At 38.7% G+C, this 13,504-nt stretch overlaps 2 protein-coding genes across 4 annotated transcripts in view; one reads left to right on the forward strand and one right to left on the reverse strand.

Moving 5' to 3' along the window:
* LOC109048819 (laminin subunit alpha-5-like) overlaps positions 1-8,945 on the forward strand; it is a 54,621-nt gene extending 45,676 nt beyond the window's left edge. Inside the window, 18 exon segments of the mRNA XM_042712884.1 lie at positions 45-198; positions 1,291-1,433; positions 1,533-1,695; positions 1,776-1,895; positions 1,993-2,135; positions 2,219-2,351; positions 3,034-3,177; positions 3,289-3,419; positions 3,491-3,655; positions 3,815-3,941; positions 4,216-4,364; positions 4,776-4,962; positions 5,052-5,198; positions 6,383-6,530; positions 6,622-6,752; positions 6,934-7,027; positions 7,944-8,063; positions 8,336-8,945. Coding sequence (XP_042568818.1) covers positions 45-198; positions 1,291-1,433; positions 1,533-1,695; positions 1,776-1,895; positions 1,993-2,135; positions 2,219-2,351; positions 3,034-3,177; positions 3,289-3,419; positions 3,491-3,655; positions 3,815-3,941; positions 4,216-4,364; positions 4,776-4,962; positions 5,052-5,198; positions 6,383-6,530; positions 6,622-6,752; positions 6,934-7,027; positions 7,944-8,063; positions 8,336-8,484 — 2,548 coding nt within the window. The 3' untranslated portion in view covers positions 8,485-8,945.
* Positions 8,702-13,029, reverse strand: LOC109048671 (proteasomal ubiquitin receptor ADRM1). 3 transcript variants are annotated; one of them, XM_042712880.1, is made up of 11 exons: positions 12,908-13,029; positions 12,276-12,493; positions 12,084-12,200; positions 11,831-11,954; positions 11,727-11,728; positions 10,708-10,792; positions 10,383-10,455; positions 10,033-10,292; positions 9,787-9,944; positions 9,376-9,478; positions 8,702-9,233 (listed from the first exon to the last, which is right to left on the reverse strand). In XM_042712880.1, the coding sequence occupies exons 1-11, from the start codon at positions 13,023-13,025 to the stop codon at positions 9,130-9,132; spliced, it is 1,362 nt and encodes a 453-aa protein (XP_042568814.1). In that variant the 5' UTR covers positions 13,026-13,029; the 3' UTR covers positions 8,702-9,129. The 3 variants fall into 3 exon arrangements, with proteins under 3 accessions (XP_042568814.1, XP_042568817.1, XP_042568816.1); XM_042712883.1 differs by having other exon boundaries at positions 12,276-12,490; positions 12,908-13,026; XM_042712882.1 differs by lacking the exons at positions 11,727-11,728; positions 12,908-13,029 and having other exon boundaries at positions 10,708-10,791.
* Positions 13,030-13,504: the final 475 nt, after the last annotated feature.

Consider the following 13,504-nt stretch of genomic DNA (forward strand, 5'->3'; position numbering starts at 1 on the left):
TTTTCCAGCTGTATTTACTCTACTTCTACTGTATTTGAGTGCAGGACTCTACAGTATGGTCAGATGACAATGTACCGAGATCGAGACGAATTAAATATAACTAAAAAAGTCTTGAAGGCAGAAGGAGAAAAAGGCCTGCTCAACTTACCAGACAATGAGACTGTGTTTTATGTCGGAGGTTATCCCACCAATTTCACTGTGAGTAACACAAAACCCCTGTCTATGGAGCAGAATATCTTAAACACTTAGGAGTGGGCACTTTTGACTTGAGCCAATGAGCAAACCACCTGAGCAAGTCTTGTATTCTGCTAGGATGCATTAAATTGATCAAAGGTGACAGTAAAGACGGTTTTATAAGTTAGAAACTATTTCTATTGTAAATAAATCCTTTCTGTTTATTAACGAATCCTGAAAAACGTATCACAGTTTCCACAAATATATGAAGCGGCAGAACAGTTTTCAGCATCGATAATAATAAATGTTTCTTGAGCAGCAAATCAGCATATTAGAGTGATTTCTGAAGGATCATGTGACCCTGAAGACTGGAGTAATGATGAAGAAAATTCAGCTTTGCATCACAGGAATAAATTACATTTTAACATATATTCAAATAGAAAATAGTCATTTTAAATTAAAATAATATTTCAGAAAATTACTGTTTTTGCTGTATTTATGAAGAATTAAATACAGCCTTGGTGACCATAAGAAACTTAAAATAAGATTTTTATTTTTACTTACTGCCATTGGTAAACATTGGATATTTAATACTTTTTACATTGAGATTACCTTTGCCATCTCATACTCAATTAAAGCTGATCTTTTAAAAGTAACTAATAATTTAATAAGCCAAGTCATATTTTTGTCATATCTTTATTTTGTTTCAAAGCAGCTTCACAGAATAAATAAAAAAAAGTAAAGTTGCACAATTCTTCACTGAAGACAATAGTGTGATTATTCAGCTCAAGTCAGTTCAATGTTGATTCAATTCAGTGTTGCAAAGTTCATCAATTATGACACACCTTTGATTAAATTAAAGCAGGTTTACAGTAGTAAATAGTGTCATTATCATCCGATGGTGTAAGTGCAGTCGTATCAATAATATTACTCAGTTTTAATAGTCTTTTAAACCTAAATGAGCAAGCCAAAGGTGTCCAGAACTGAACTGGTATAGAGTTTTAAAATCGGCCATTTATTGCTTTAAAATAATTATCAGCTATTTTGTTGTCATCCTTAATTTTAATATTGGTGGATTTTACAAAAGTTCTCTCTCTTTCTCTCAAACACACACAGCTTCCAGTGGAGCTGAACATGACGTCTCCTAACTTCTTCAAGGGCTGCCTGGAGTTAATAAGTCTAAATGAAGAACTAGTCAGCCTCTATAACTTTGAGCAAACCTTCCAAATGAACACCACAGCTGACTTCCCTTGTTTACGGTCAGAGGGGTTTATTTGTTATTTATTAAATCATTTAATCTGAGTAAACCTCTTTGCGAGAGTGCATTCCTTGTAAAATCTCTTTTTGTGTTCAAACAGGAAGATGCCAGCAAGTATGCCCGAGTGGGGAGTTGACGGAGCGTATTTTGATGGTTCGGGCTATGTTGAGGTTTTGTTCGGAACTCCGAAGAGTGACTATAAGTTTGAGCAGTATATCAAACTCATCTCGCGAAACGGCATTCTCCTGTTGTTCCAAAGACAGGTGAGACGTGGACTGCAACTTAGGATCTGTGATCGTTTGACGCAGGTTATGGTGTTAATGTCATTCTTTTCCCTTCTCAGGATAAGTATGTGTGCATAGCTGTGCAAGACGGTCTTCTTCAAGTCCTACATAATCTTGATGGAAACTTAACTTCCCCAGATAGAGAGTCAGATATTAAAATCAGTTATGAACCGAACAAAGTGAGTAAAACCCTGTATTTATTCCAGTAATTTCTTGCTTATCTGCTCATGTCTGTAAGTTTGATTTATTTCAATGTTTTCTGTTTGTTGTTTTCAGTTGGATGTTTTCTTTCTACTTTCGAAAAATAAAATGCTAGTGAGACTAGGTGTTACTATGATCTACACGCTTACCAGCACAGAGCTCAACTTCACAGGAAGATATTTCCTGGGTGGAGTGCCAGAGGATCAGATGCCTGAGAGGTGACCATGCAGATATTTAGATGCACCTGGACTCAGGGCTGGTGATCTGAGGTGGAATTAACTATCTGTGCATGTCATTGCAGTTTGAAGAGTGTGTTTGGTAAGCGCGGCTCCATAAAGGGCTGCTTCAGGGCCATTAAGTCTAGGGGAAGCTTCGTTGAAATGAAGAAAATGAAGAGTGAAGGGATCAGCTCTGGCTGTCAAGATGACCGGCTGGTGAGCGTCATCATGCTTGTTTCTTTAGGTTGGGAATCTACATTCAAATCTGCTAATGATTCTGGAACATATGTGTACGATGAGGGAATGTACTTGCATTCACTTTAATTAATTGTGAAAAAAGAGGCCTCCAGAGTCCAGGTGTGAAGTAACGAATCCTGCTATGGTAAAGGCCATGATGCACTTCAAGAAAAATCTTCAAACAAAATGGATCTATTTTCTAAATGCATGTTATTGATCTTATTGTGAATAATTCATCCATGCGCGGTTTATTGAATTTTTTTTAATTACATATTTTCTCCAGTCATTTAGTCCACTTAAACCCTTTTCTGAGTTCGATAAGCCATTGTAATGGAGACGTGCGTCACAATATACAAGAAAAGATCTGTCTCTACTTCTGTTTTCTTGTAACTGTAAGAACAAAGTTGCATTTTGTCATTTCTAATGAAATCTGGCCAATATGAAAGTTGCATTGAAAACAGCTGGTCAGCTTTAACTTAGGAAAACACACTTTCTAACTGCCATTAGTCCAAGATGATGATTCAAAGGAGGCGATAAACCAGAATCGCTCAGTGTATTCAGAATCTGTAAATTTCTTATGATTCCCAACCCTACTGATTTCCACCATATATGATGTCTCCTGTATTAAGACGTGTTTATGTGTGTTTGCATTGTGTGTCAGTTTATGCGCGAGGCTCATTTCACTGGTGAAGGTTACCTGGGCTTGAAAATGGACAATGTAGTGGATCATCCACAGGAGCTCTATGCTGGAATCGGCTTCAGGACAGATCAGCAAAATGGGCTCATGTTTTACCGGCAAGGCCAGGTACAAATTATACAACATACAGTCTCTATTTTAAATGATGTGTTTTAGTGTTTTCTACTGAAGACACTTGCAGCCCATTGTCAAAGTCTGTGTTTGTGTCCGTCCCCTCAGAGTGGTGTGTGTCAGGTGGTCTTGGAGAAGGGCCGTGTAGTAGTCCGTGTTGGCAATAATGAAGTCAGTTCTCAGAAGCCATATAACGATGACAAGAGTCACTATGTTACATTTTACTACACCACAAATAGGTATGCCACTATATGTTTGTTATAAATGTACAATAGTGTACATGGTTGTGACCATTTCTGCCTTTGTTTAGGTTACGCGTTTATATAGATGGTGTTCTTGAGAGTGGAAGAGGAAATGGCAGCGCGGCCAACATCAGCGCGGTGCTACAGCCTGGCATTACTTATGTGGGCGGCATACCCGGGTCAGACGGCCTCACCAACCTCACCGGCTGCCTCTTTAACGTCTTCATGAAGAGGTGTGTGATGCAGAGAGTGAGCAATGAAGAGGGTGTTAGAAATAGATTAATGGAGGAGAATGCTAATGAATGATCAATTAAATCTTATACCTGAATGTGTAAGCTTTATGAAAAGTTACAGTTGGATCAGCTCTTATAACGTCTACATTGTGTTCTTAGAATTAGTGAACACCAGACTTTTGAAGATTTGAAAAAGTCTCAAGAAGGACACAAATACACATTTGTTTGCCCCTCCTCCTCAGTCCCATTGGAAATACTGGACTCACCACGGAGAAAGAATCCAAAGGTACTGTTTAAAAGAAAAATGTAGAATGTGTATTTTATTTTATTTCTTAAATAAAATACATTTACAAATTTAAAATAGTTGTATTATTTTATTAACAACGCATACATGTTTAGTTTGTTTTGAATATGATGTTGATTTAATATTATATTATCTTGTAGTATAAAATAATATTCCAATAACGCTTACAGAGTTTCTTTTTAATATTATATTATTTTCTTAATATTAAATGATGACATTATTTTAATGTAATTTGTGTGGGTTTGTGAATGTACAGAATAAGCCTCAGGGAAGCTGGAGAAGTCGAATGGTACGTGAGTCGTGTCAGGGTGAGATGTCCGTCCAGGAGGGCGACGCTCATCATTTTAGTGGCTCCTCCCACAGCCACCTGAGATTCGATTCACTGCCTCAAGCGTTTAGCAAGGCGTGAGTATTAAAAACAAACAAACAAACAAAAAACACTGTAAACCAATAAGTTAATAATTAATGTATAAATAAATAAATAAATAAATGGCTGATATTAAAATTCTGTATTATGTTGTATTAAAAAAATAAAAAATTAATTCAGTTGTTTTAAATGCTTCAACTGAAATTAGGCATCACAACATTATATTGTACAGTATGAAAAATGTATATTTATTTTGAGATTAGATTTAACAGTGTTCTAAATATTATTAATGATTTTAACTATTCAACTTTTAAGTGAGTGCTAGATGACGGCAAAGGTAAAAAAAATAAAAAAAAAATTAAAAATTATCATGAAAATGTGAACTCCAAAAATGAACTAATAAAAACTCTAAAAGTAATGAACATGCCTGTTTTAAACTCCATCTGCAGGCCACACATCTCTGTGGGTGTGCGTGTGAACTCCTCGAGTGGACTGATTGTTCATGTGGCGGGAGGGAAGGGTCAGAGTACCATGACACTCTCTGTGTTTGATGGAAATCTGATGCTGATAGTCAACGACGGGAAGAGGACCAGCATACGCAGCAAAAAGAAATACAACGATGGCCTGTGGCACACGGTTCGTATGTGGGTCAGACATGTTTTTAGACAAATCTGTGATTTTTTTTTCTTCCCCATATCTCTTATTTTCACAATGAAATGGTGCAGGTGTTTGTGAGAGTGGAGGCTGACAGGGCTTCTCTGACAGTGGACGGCATCGACACGCAGCGCAAGAAGGTGACGGTCGGAGGGAAGAGTGTGTTTGGTGCTCCGCTCTATATCGGAGGACTTCCCTCAGACCACAGCGCAGCTATGGTAAACACTTCCTCACACATACAACACCAAAAACTATTCTACTTCAATCAAAACACTACTTTATGAACACATTTTCTTCATTTTTTGATTGTCATTGAAATGCAGGTCTCCGACCACCATGTTTTATTTTATTTTAATCAAAATATTATTTTAAGAACACACACACACACACACACACACACACACACACACACACACACACACACACACACACACACACACACACACAACACACACACACACACACACACACACACACACACACACACACACACACACACACACACACACACATATTTCCATTAACATTATATATTCGATTTTTATTAACTAAAATAGCATGAAAAAATATACCCTTTGTAATTACATTGAACTTTTTTATTGCTTTTTTTGTTTGATTTAATTTATTTACACCATGTTTTATTTTATAAACTTTGTATTAATTTTTGAACTTTGTATTGTATTAAATAATGCAAAGCTAACAAGAGACTCGATTCACAATTCATTTTGATGTCAGTATGTTGCTAACCTAATAATACAATACTCTAATAAGCACACACAGAGATGTTAGATAAGTCTTTTTTAAATTTTCTTGAACTGTTTTTTTACTGCTGTATTTTTCATATTAAATGAAATACACAAAGGTTGTTTTATTTTATTGTAAAAAAAAAAGATACCACATTGTTTTAGTAAGAACATATAAATATGCTTATTTTATTGTGAATATTATATTGTTTAATATTGTATCATTTTGTTAATATTTAATCATAATATTGTAATAAGAACATGCTTTTTTATTTGAATATTATATTGTTTTAATATAATATTATTTTGCTAGTATGAAATCATATTCCAATAATTCATAAAGTCTTTTTATTAATATTATTTCTTAATAATAAAGTGGATATTTTAATCATATCTGTTGGTGAATATACAGAAAAAACCTCATGGAAGTTTGAGAAGTCAAGTTGTATTTTGAATATTATAGCTCAGGGTTTTTTTCCACTGATTGTGTAGAAGGCAGCATAATGAAGTTCAGTTCAGGAGTGCTCTCATGATACTCTGAAAAGCTGTTTTTTCTCACTGTGTCTAGGAACCGAGACCGTACAGATCTGAACATATTCACAGAGATATACCTTTGTGATGTGATGTGACTTTTCTTTCTGTCCGTTTCTCTCTTTCAGGCTGGTTTCGTTGGCTGTGTGCGGGATCTGAAGCTGAACGAGGTGCCGTCAAAGAGCCCCTCTCACAGTGTGGGAGTGACACCCTGCTACCAGCAGCCCCTCCAGCCCGGGGTTCACTTCTCCAGCCAGGGAGGATATCTGACCATCGGTGAGCCATCAGATCGAACACTTCACTTTCAATCACAAAGATGGTGGACAATAGAATACACCTTGTTCATTGCACCTCTCTCTCATGCTAGACGAATCGCTGGTGTTAGGCCAGGACCTCGAGATCCATTTGGAGGTCCGTCTGGTTTCGGACTCTGGGCTCCTGCTGCACACTGGAGCCAAGACAACTCCACAGCTGAGTCTCTTTCTGAACCAGGGCCAGGTGACACACATGCACTCACACATATACATGCAATAAGTTCCCTGTAACTCTTACAAGGTTAAATCATTTTCAAAGGAGAGTTCAGGGAATATCAACAGATTTCCTTTAGGGTCGTTGGTGCTCCCTGAAGGTCAGTGGCATGAGTCCGTACAGCAGTTTGAAGTGTGTTTGTTCTGTGCAGGTGACTGTGTTGGTGAACAGCGGCAGTGGAGAGTTTTCAGTCAGTCTCACACCAGAAGAGTCTCTCTGTGATGGAGGCTGGCACACTATTGCAAGTGAGTCTTGAAAAACACGAACACAATCATACTGCGTTTAACCCTTGTGCTCTGTTTGAAAAAATGCATCTGTTATTTTGGGTCAGAATCTATAAAATGGGGTTGCTCTTTGTATTTATTTTATTTGGAAACCTAAGGCATTCAGAACTTAAGGTTAGTTATATTTCTCCACTGGTGGATGAAGTACACAGATCTAGTACTTCAGTAAAAGTGCTCATATTCAATGTTTTAGTGTGCTTCAGTATACAAAGTTAAAAGTACTGATTGATGAACTGATTCTTATTTATTTTGGCCAGCACTAGTCTTTTAAAATACTAGATACGTAAATCTCAAGTGTGCAAACAAGTGAAATACTATGCCATATAGTATTTTAGAAATAACGGGGAAACAAATTGTGGCAACAAACAGTATGAAAATACTTGGACAGAGGTCAAATGGGGTTAGTTCACCCAATTACTCAAACTCATGTTGTTTCAACCCTGCGTGAGTATCTTTCTTCTGTTGAACACCGTTATTCTGAATAATGTTGGTAACCAAAAAGTTGTTGGTATCCATTGAATTCCATATCATGAAAAAAAAAATAGACTCAGAGTCACTGGCCACAAGCAACTGTTTGGTTACCAACATTATTCTTAATAACTAACCCTAACACTTTATCATGTCCCGTTAATATTTTATAAGGGAAAGCTATGCACACATACTAATTTTATATATTGTTTGAAACTGTCGGAAGATGCACGCTGATGAAATACAACTTGAAAAATGTAAATACTTTTTGTTTTTTTTACTTTTCATCTGGTTCTAAACCTGACCTGAACTGAACAGAAGGGTTCAAATATATAGATACTTCATAAGCAATGTGTTTGCCAAAAACTTTCACACTTGACTATTGATATAATATATGTAATGATTTTAGTTGTGAAGAAGAGCAACGTCATCCAGCTACATGTGGATGCGGCGAGTGAACATGGAGTGGGTCCCAAACCGAGCAGATGGAACGTGGGCAAAGAGACTGTTTATCTGGGCGGCGTGCCAGGTATGACATCTGAATGCTACCAAATCAAGAATGATCATTTTTAAAACAAAAAAATATTCAATCCAGCACACTGTCCACACTGAGTGAGTGAGTGAATAAATTAATATTTTGATGCATTTGCAAGTGCGGATAGTGTGCAGGATTTATTCTTTTGTTTCAGTTTTGTTTTGATACATACCTAAGCTAAATGAACCAAAATCTTACATTGAAATGTGAACGACTGAGGAGCGATAATCTGTGTTGACATAAGCCTGTGGTCCTCTGGTGTGCAGATACTATAGCAGTGCCAGGTCTCCCGTCCACCGTCCTCTCTCTCCACGGATGTGTGAGGAAAACCGTACTGAACCACAGGCCTGTCATGCTGTCCAAACCCCTGTCAGTGTCTGGATCTGTGGGGACGCAGGGCTGCCCTGCACTATAGACCACAGCTGCATTAACCCTACATACACTCGCACTATCAAATCAGCAGGTGGTGGGTTTGCTTAGTGTTTAATTTAAACCAGTATTTGTCTTTACTTTCATGACACCTGTTAATGTAATTGTATTAAAAAGCACTGCAAGTGCAGAGACACAGCTGATAAACTCTAATGTTCAGAACGGCAGGGACCAGAGGAATACAGAGATGGATTGGCACTTAATTCATATCGTTCCAGGTTTAATTAGTACATTTCATTGATACGATCATGACTAAACACCATTAAATGGGTTTTATGGGAGCATTTAGTTGTATAAAAACACTGGAGGGCAATTTAATGTGGATTTTCCATGTGCCACAGGAATTCATTGTGTGTTATCTAAAATCACTGGAGTTGAAAACTCAATATTTTGTCAGATTTCCTCAGCTGTACTTTTACTGGCAATAAAGATTTCTTTTATGTTTCATGTCACTTTGATTTCAAGTTGATCAACTTCACAGATGCACATGCTGGAATTACAGAGTCTAGTGTTTAAAAGTGTGGCTTTGGACATACAAATCACATACGTGAATCAATGAATGAGTACAAGCAAACAACCCAGATTAGCACGAGACACACTTCAGAGAGATGGCTGTGTTCAGAAGGCTGTTCTAATCCAAGCTCATGTCCTCGTCATCATCTTTCTTGTCTTTGGATTCGCCGTCATCTGTCTTGCCATCTCTGCCCTCCATGGCCTTAGCGAACGCCTCCACATCTAAACACCGGGACAAAGCAAGTGAACGCTTGTGGGTACGGAACATGAAATAGTTATTACAAATGATATGCACTTTCCTTGAGAAGTGCATATAACTTTGAATTCAAATTGTGTTGATTGATGGACGTGTTGCACATCTCACCTCCTTTATTAGCTGCGTCCACTGCTTCAGAGGGCAGATCAAACTGGTTCATGAGAGGGCCGAGCTGACCAGAGGCCAGAGCGCTGCTGAACATACTCATCGCCTGCACAAACACAGACACACGGCATGTTTACATCAAAGCAGAATATATCAACAAGCCCAAGGCAAACATTTATGGACATTCCCACAAATTGCTTTTGTAAATCACTACATATGGCATGTTTCCACTGCATGACCAAACTGCGCCACAGGGTTAAAGGTTTTCAGTTTTTTTCTTTCATAGTGCAATTTTGGTGAATCCCATTAGATTCAGTTTGGAGCACAACATAACAATCATACCCAGAATTTGAACGTAATACGGTTATCATCAATAAGCCCTTCATTTCAGTGCATTATGAGCATGAGTGTGACCTGCTGAAACTGTGGAGAGGTCAGTGTGTTCTGGATCTCTTCAGCGCTCTGCGGGAGCGATTCTCCTGACGGCAGGTACGGCAGCAGTCTCTGCTGCACTTCAGGGTTAGCCAGAATAGGAGCCATGACATCAGGGGTCAACACGCTCGCCAAGTCCACTGCAGAGGAGCAATGGACAACGTATTGGAGGATTGGAAAAGTGAGTGAAATTCACATCCAAAGGTACTTCAGTTGTTAGTGTCTCACCTCCTGGCCCCTCTGCAGCCATGGCAGGCACGTTCATGGTGGCCAGGATGCTCTGGAGGTCACTCAGCTGGATGGGCTGCGTGCTGGAGGGGGGTCCCGCAGGTATGGAGGGAGTCTGGGCTGCAGGGGTGGTGGGGGTCACCGTGGGCGAGCCGGTGGAGGTAGCAGCAGGGGTCACAGGTGTGGTGGGTACCTGGGTGGAGCTGAGGCGGGCGGCCGATCCAGAGGAGGGAGTGGCTGCTGCTGATTGGCTGCGGGAGCTGTGTGTACAGGAGGGGGATAATAAATAAAATCAACAAGATGTGTGAAAGCAACACCAAAACTAAGCATGGAGAAATCAAAAGACGTACCTCGAGGTTGAGCTGCTGGTAGCAGGACCTCCACTGCCCAACAGACCGGCCAGACCTGGACCAGCCAGAGCGCCTAAAAAAAAAAATTCTTACTGACTTCAAACTTGTGAGATATAGATGTATGTATGTATGTATGTATGTATGTATGTATGTATATATATATATATATATATATATATATATATATATATATATATATACATACATACATACATACACACACACTTTTTTTTAGCAATATGGTCCAGTTCAAATACCATTTACAATCATGGACACAGAATATTACTTTAAAATAAATAAATAAATAACTATTAATAAAACTCACCAAGTCCTCCCAGTCCTGTTGGTCCAATCAGCTGCATGAGTTGATTGTGACTCATATTACCCAGGAGGCTTTGCAGACCACCTTCCTTAGAAGATGACATGTACAAAAGGAAAATTCACTAGTACTCTTCTTGACAAAGTGCCTGTCCCAATACCTACACTTGCAGTCACTGCACTTGACCACTTGTCTACTTACAAGTGTGCGTAGAACCGATTACCTGACGGGGCACACTTACAAAATAGTGCTGTATAAACACTAAAAAAAAACAACAAGGAACAACTTTTAAAGAGCACATTTGGATTGTCTGTTTGGTAGTTCTTATGCAACAGACAGCAGTTTACTAATTGTGGAGCTTCTAATCAAGTGATAAAAAGCAGCTGCAAATGTTTTTCGAAATACACACAATAATATATATTCCAATACAACTTGCAGCTTTTTATATTTTACTACCAAATTATATGTAATATCTAATTTAACTTAAAGTTTTCAGTTCCTACATGCAGTAAGTTAACAGCTCCTGAACCTAATGAACGCTGTGATCTGCGTAGCCTCTGGAGCGCTGCCAGTGACAGTGGATTTAGTGTGAGCTTTAACATTTTTCAGACCTTGGACAGTCCCCGTGCAGTTTTAAAATAAAAATTATTATTAATGTAAGTAAACAAATAAATGCGCTCCTTAAATACATTCAAATATTTATCCAGTTAAATAAAGTGACAACTGAAAAAGAGTGGCTAAGTTTTTTGGTATCTAACTCTGATAGCAGCTTAATGTATTCAGCAAACACAGCTGTTTTTTGTTGTTTTCTGTGGTTAGTCTATTCCTCTGCATTCAAGAAATTTATTTTGACAGTTCTGATTTTTTAGGCCCGTCTGTTGCTATGGTTACCACTACATCAATCATCACAGTTTCAGTAGTGATTCACAACCATATTAGTGGACTCACTCCCAAAGCTTTTATTCAAAACGCTAATCACAGAAGCTGTCAATCACTTCAGTTCAGCATGAGCTTATACTCTACACTCCTGCAGCTGACTACACTGGACAATCAACCTCTCTACCTCATATCGTCACTATTTATAAGCTATAATCAAAGGCCCCGCACGTTCTCCATCTTTTTTCCTCACCACCAAGAGCAGAGAGTTCGTGGCCACCACCTCCTCCGCTGCCCAGAGTGCCTGGCATGGGGGGGTTGTTCAGGTACTCGTTGACTTTGCGACAGTACTCCTCATCTTTATCCGTTTTCGGCTCCTTTAGAGAGATGAGAGAGATGCAACAGCAAGCTGATCAGGTCTCTCAATCCCCTCGGAGTGCATCATTATATTCTGACAAAGCAAATCTAAAATCACAAGTCGCAAAACGCTGCGATCTTTTTCTCACCTGCATCCAAAAGAAGAGCCTTTTAGAGCCGGCTTTGAACTTCAGCACATACACGCGTCCTGTAGTGCACTGGTTCACCCGCTTGAACTCACAGTCATCCGGGAATATTATCAGATCCTGAAACACCAAATCAAGACTTCGATATTGATGTAAAACATCATCGGTTGCATGCCAACAGTAAACAGCCCTCACATCCTCCACAGTTCCAGAGGTCCGGTCCTTCCAGCAGAAGTGGATGAGCGAGTCGTCTGTCTGCTGGATGTAGACGGAGCCTTTGCGCTTGTCCGGGGTCACTGTGCTGCCCTTCAGGGTCATCTTACCGGCCCTGAACTCTACCAGATATTTACTGGACGAGCTGCGGGAGCCAGAGACCAGGCTGGGGAACAGAGCTCCAGACGACATCCTCCCTGCTGGACAGACATTACAAAGAGTGAAAACACACAACAGCATTTCAAGAGATTCCTGAATTCATCTAAAAGAGCTCAGGGCTCATCTTTACCACATAGCTGATAAACACCATCAAGCTTAAAGATGTGAGCACAGTTACTCAGCAAGATTTATCAGCTCCAGCTGGCTTCACAAGACACCAACTGGCTTGTATTTGTACAAATATACATTTACATATTCGACAGTTATCACAGTTTCACCCCCAGGTTGAAAATGTAATCATATTTTCCTTTTTCTGGTTTACTCAATTAGCATTAGCTGTCATTTAAACAGCTCAAACTCAACAGTGACTGTGCATTTTGTTTCCGATGTGTATTTTAACGAACATCGCCGCTATAAATCCGATAATAACACACTGTAACAAAAGCGCATCATACCGGTGGATACGTCTAGTCTTTCGAGGGGTTTCCAGCAGCAGATACGAGCCTTTAGGGGACTCTCGCTGAAGTGCTCCAGAGAGACTAGAGGAAAGTGGCACGAGACTTCCTGTATCATGTTAGCCTCGTTCCTATTGGTCACGTTCGCGTGTGAGGAAGTATTTGATTGGCTGAACGAAATGTCATTCTTGCATTCTGCAGATGCTGTGTCATGGAGTGCAGACAGAGCCGCATAATATTTACATCCAATAATCTTTAAAGAAACGTTTTATACCGTTTGTAGCACTTTCTCTTGAGGTTATAATGTTGGTCAAGTTTATTTGCACAAACATATCTATAATAAATAATATTTATTTGCGCAAAAAAAAAAAAAAAAAAAAAAAAATCGTAGTATGAATGAGTTTTCACGATTGAGAACAAAATGTACAATTTTCTCAAGCACAAATTTAAACACGAATCTCAAACCTCCATGTCAAAAAAAAAAAAAAAAAATAAATATATATATATATATATATATAAATTTTATATATATATATATATTTATATATAAAATATATATTTATTAAATCAAACTTTAGCCTCATTCACATCATGACA

This window comes from Cyprinus carpio, chromosome A23 (genome assembly GCF_018340385.1).
Source record: "Cyprinus carpio isolate SPL01 chromosome A23, ASM1834038v1, whole genome shotgun sequence".
In the NCBI taxonomy this organism is placed as follows: domain Eukaryota; kingdom Metazoa; phylum Chordata; class Actinopteri; order Cypriniformes; family Cyprinidae; genus Cyprinus; species Cyprinus carpio.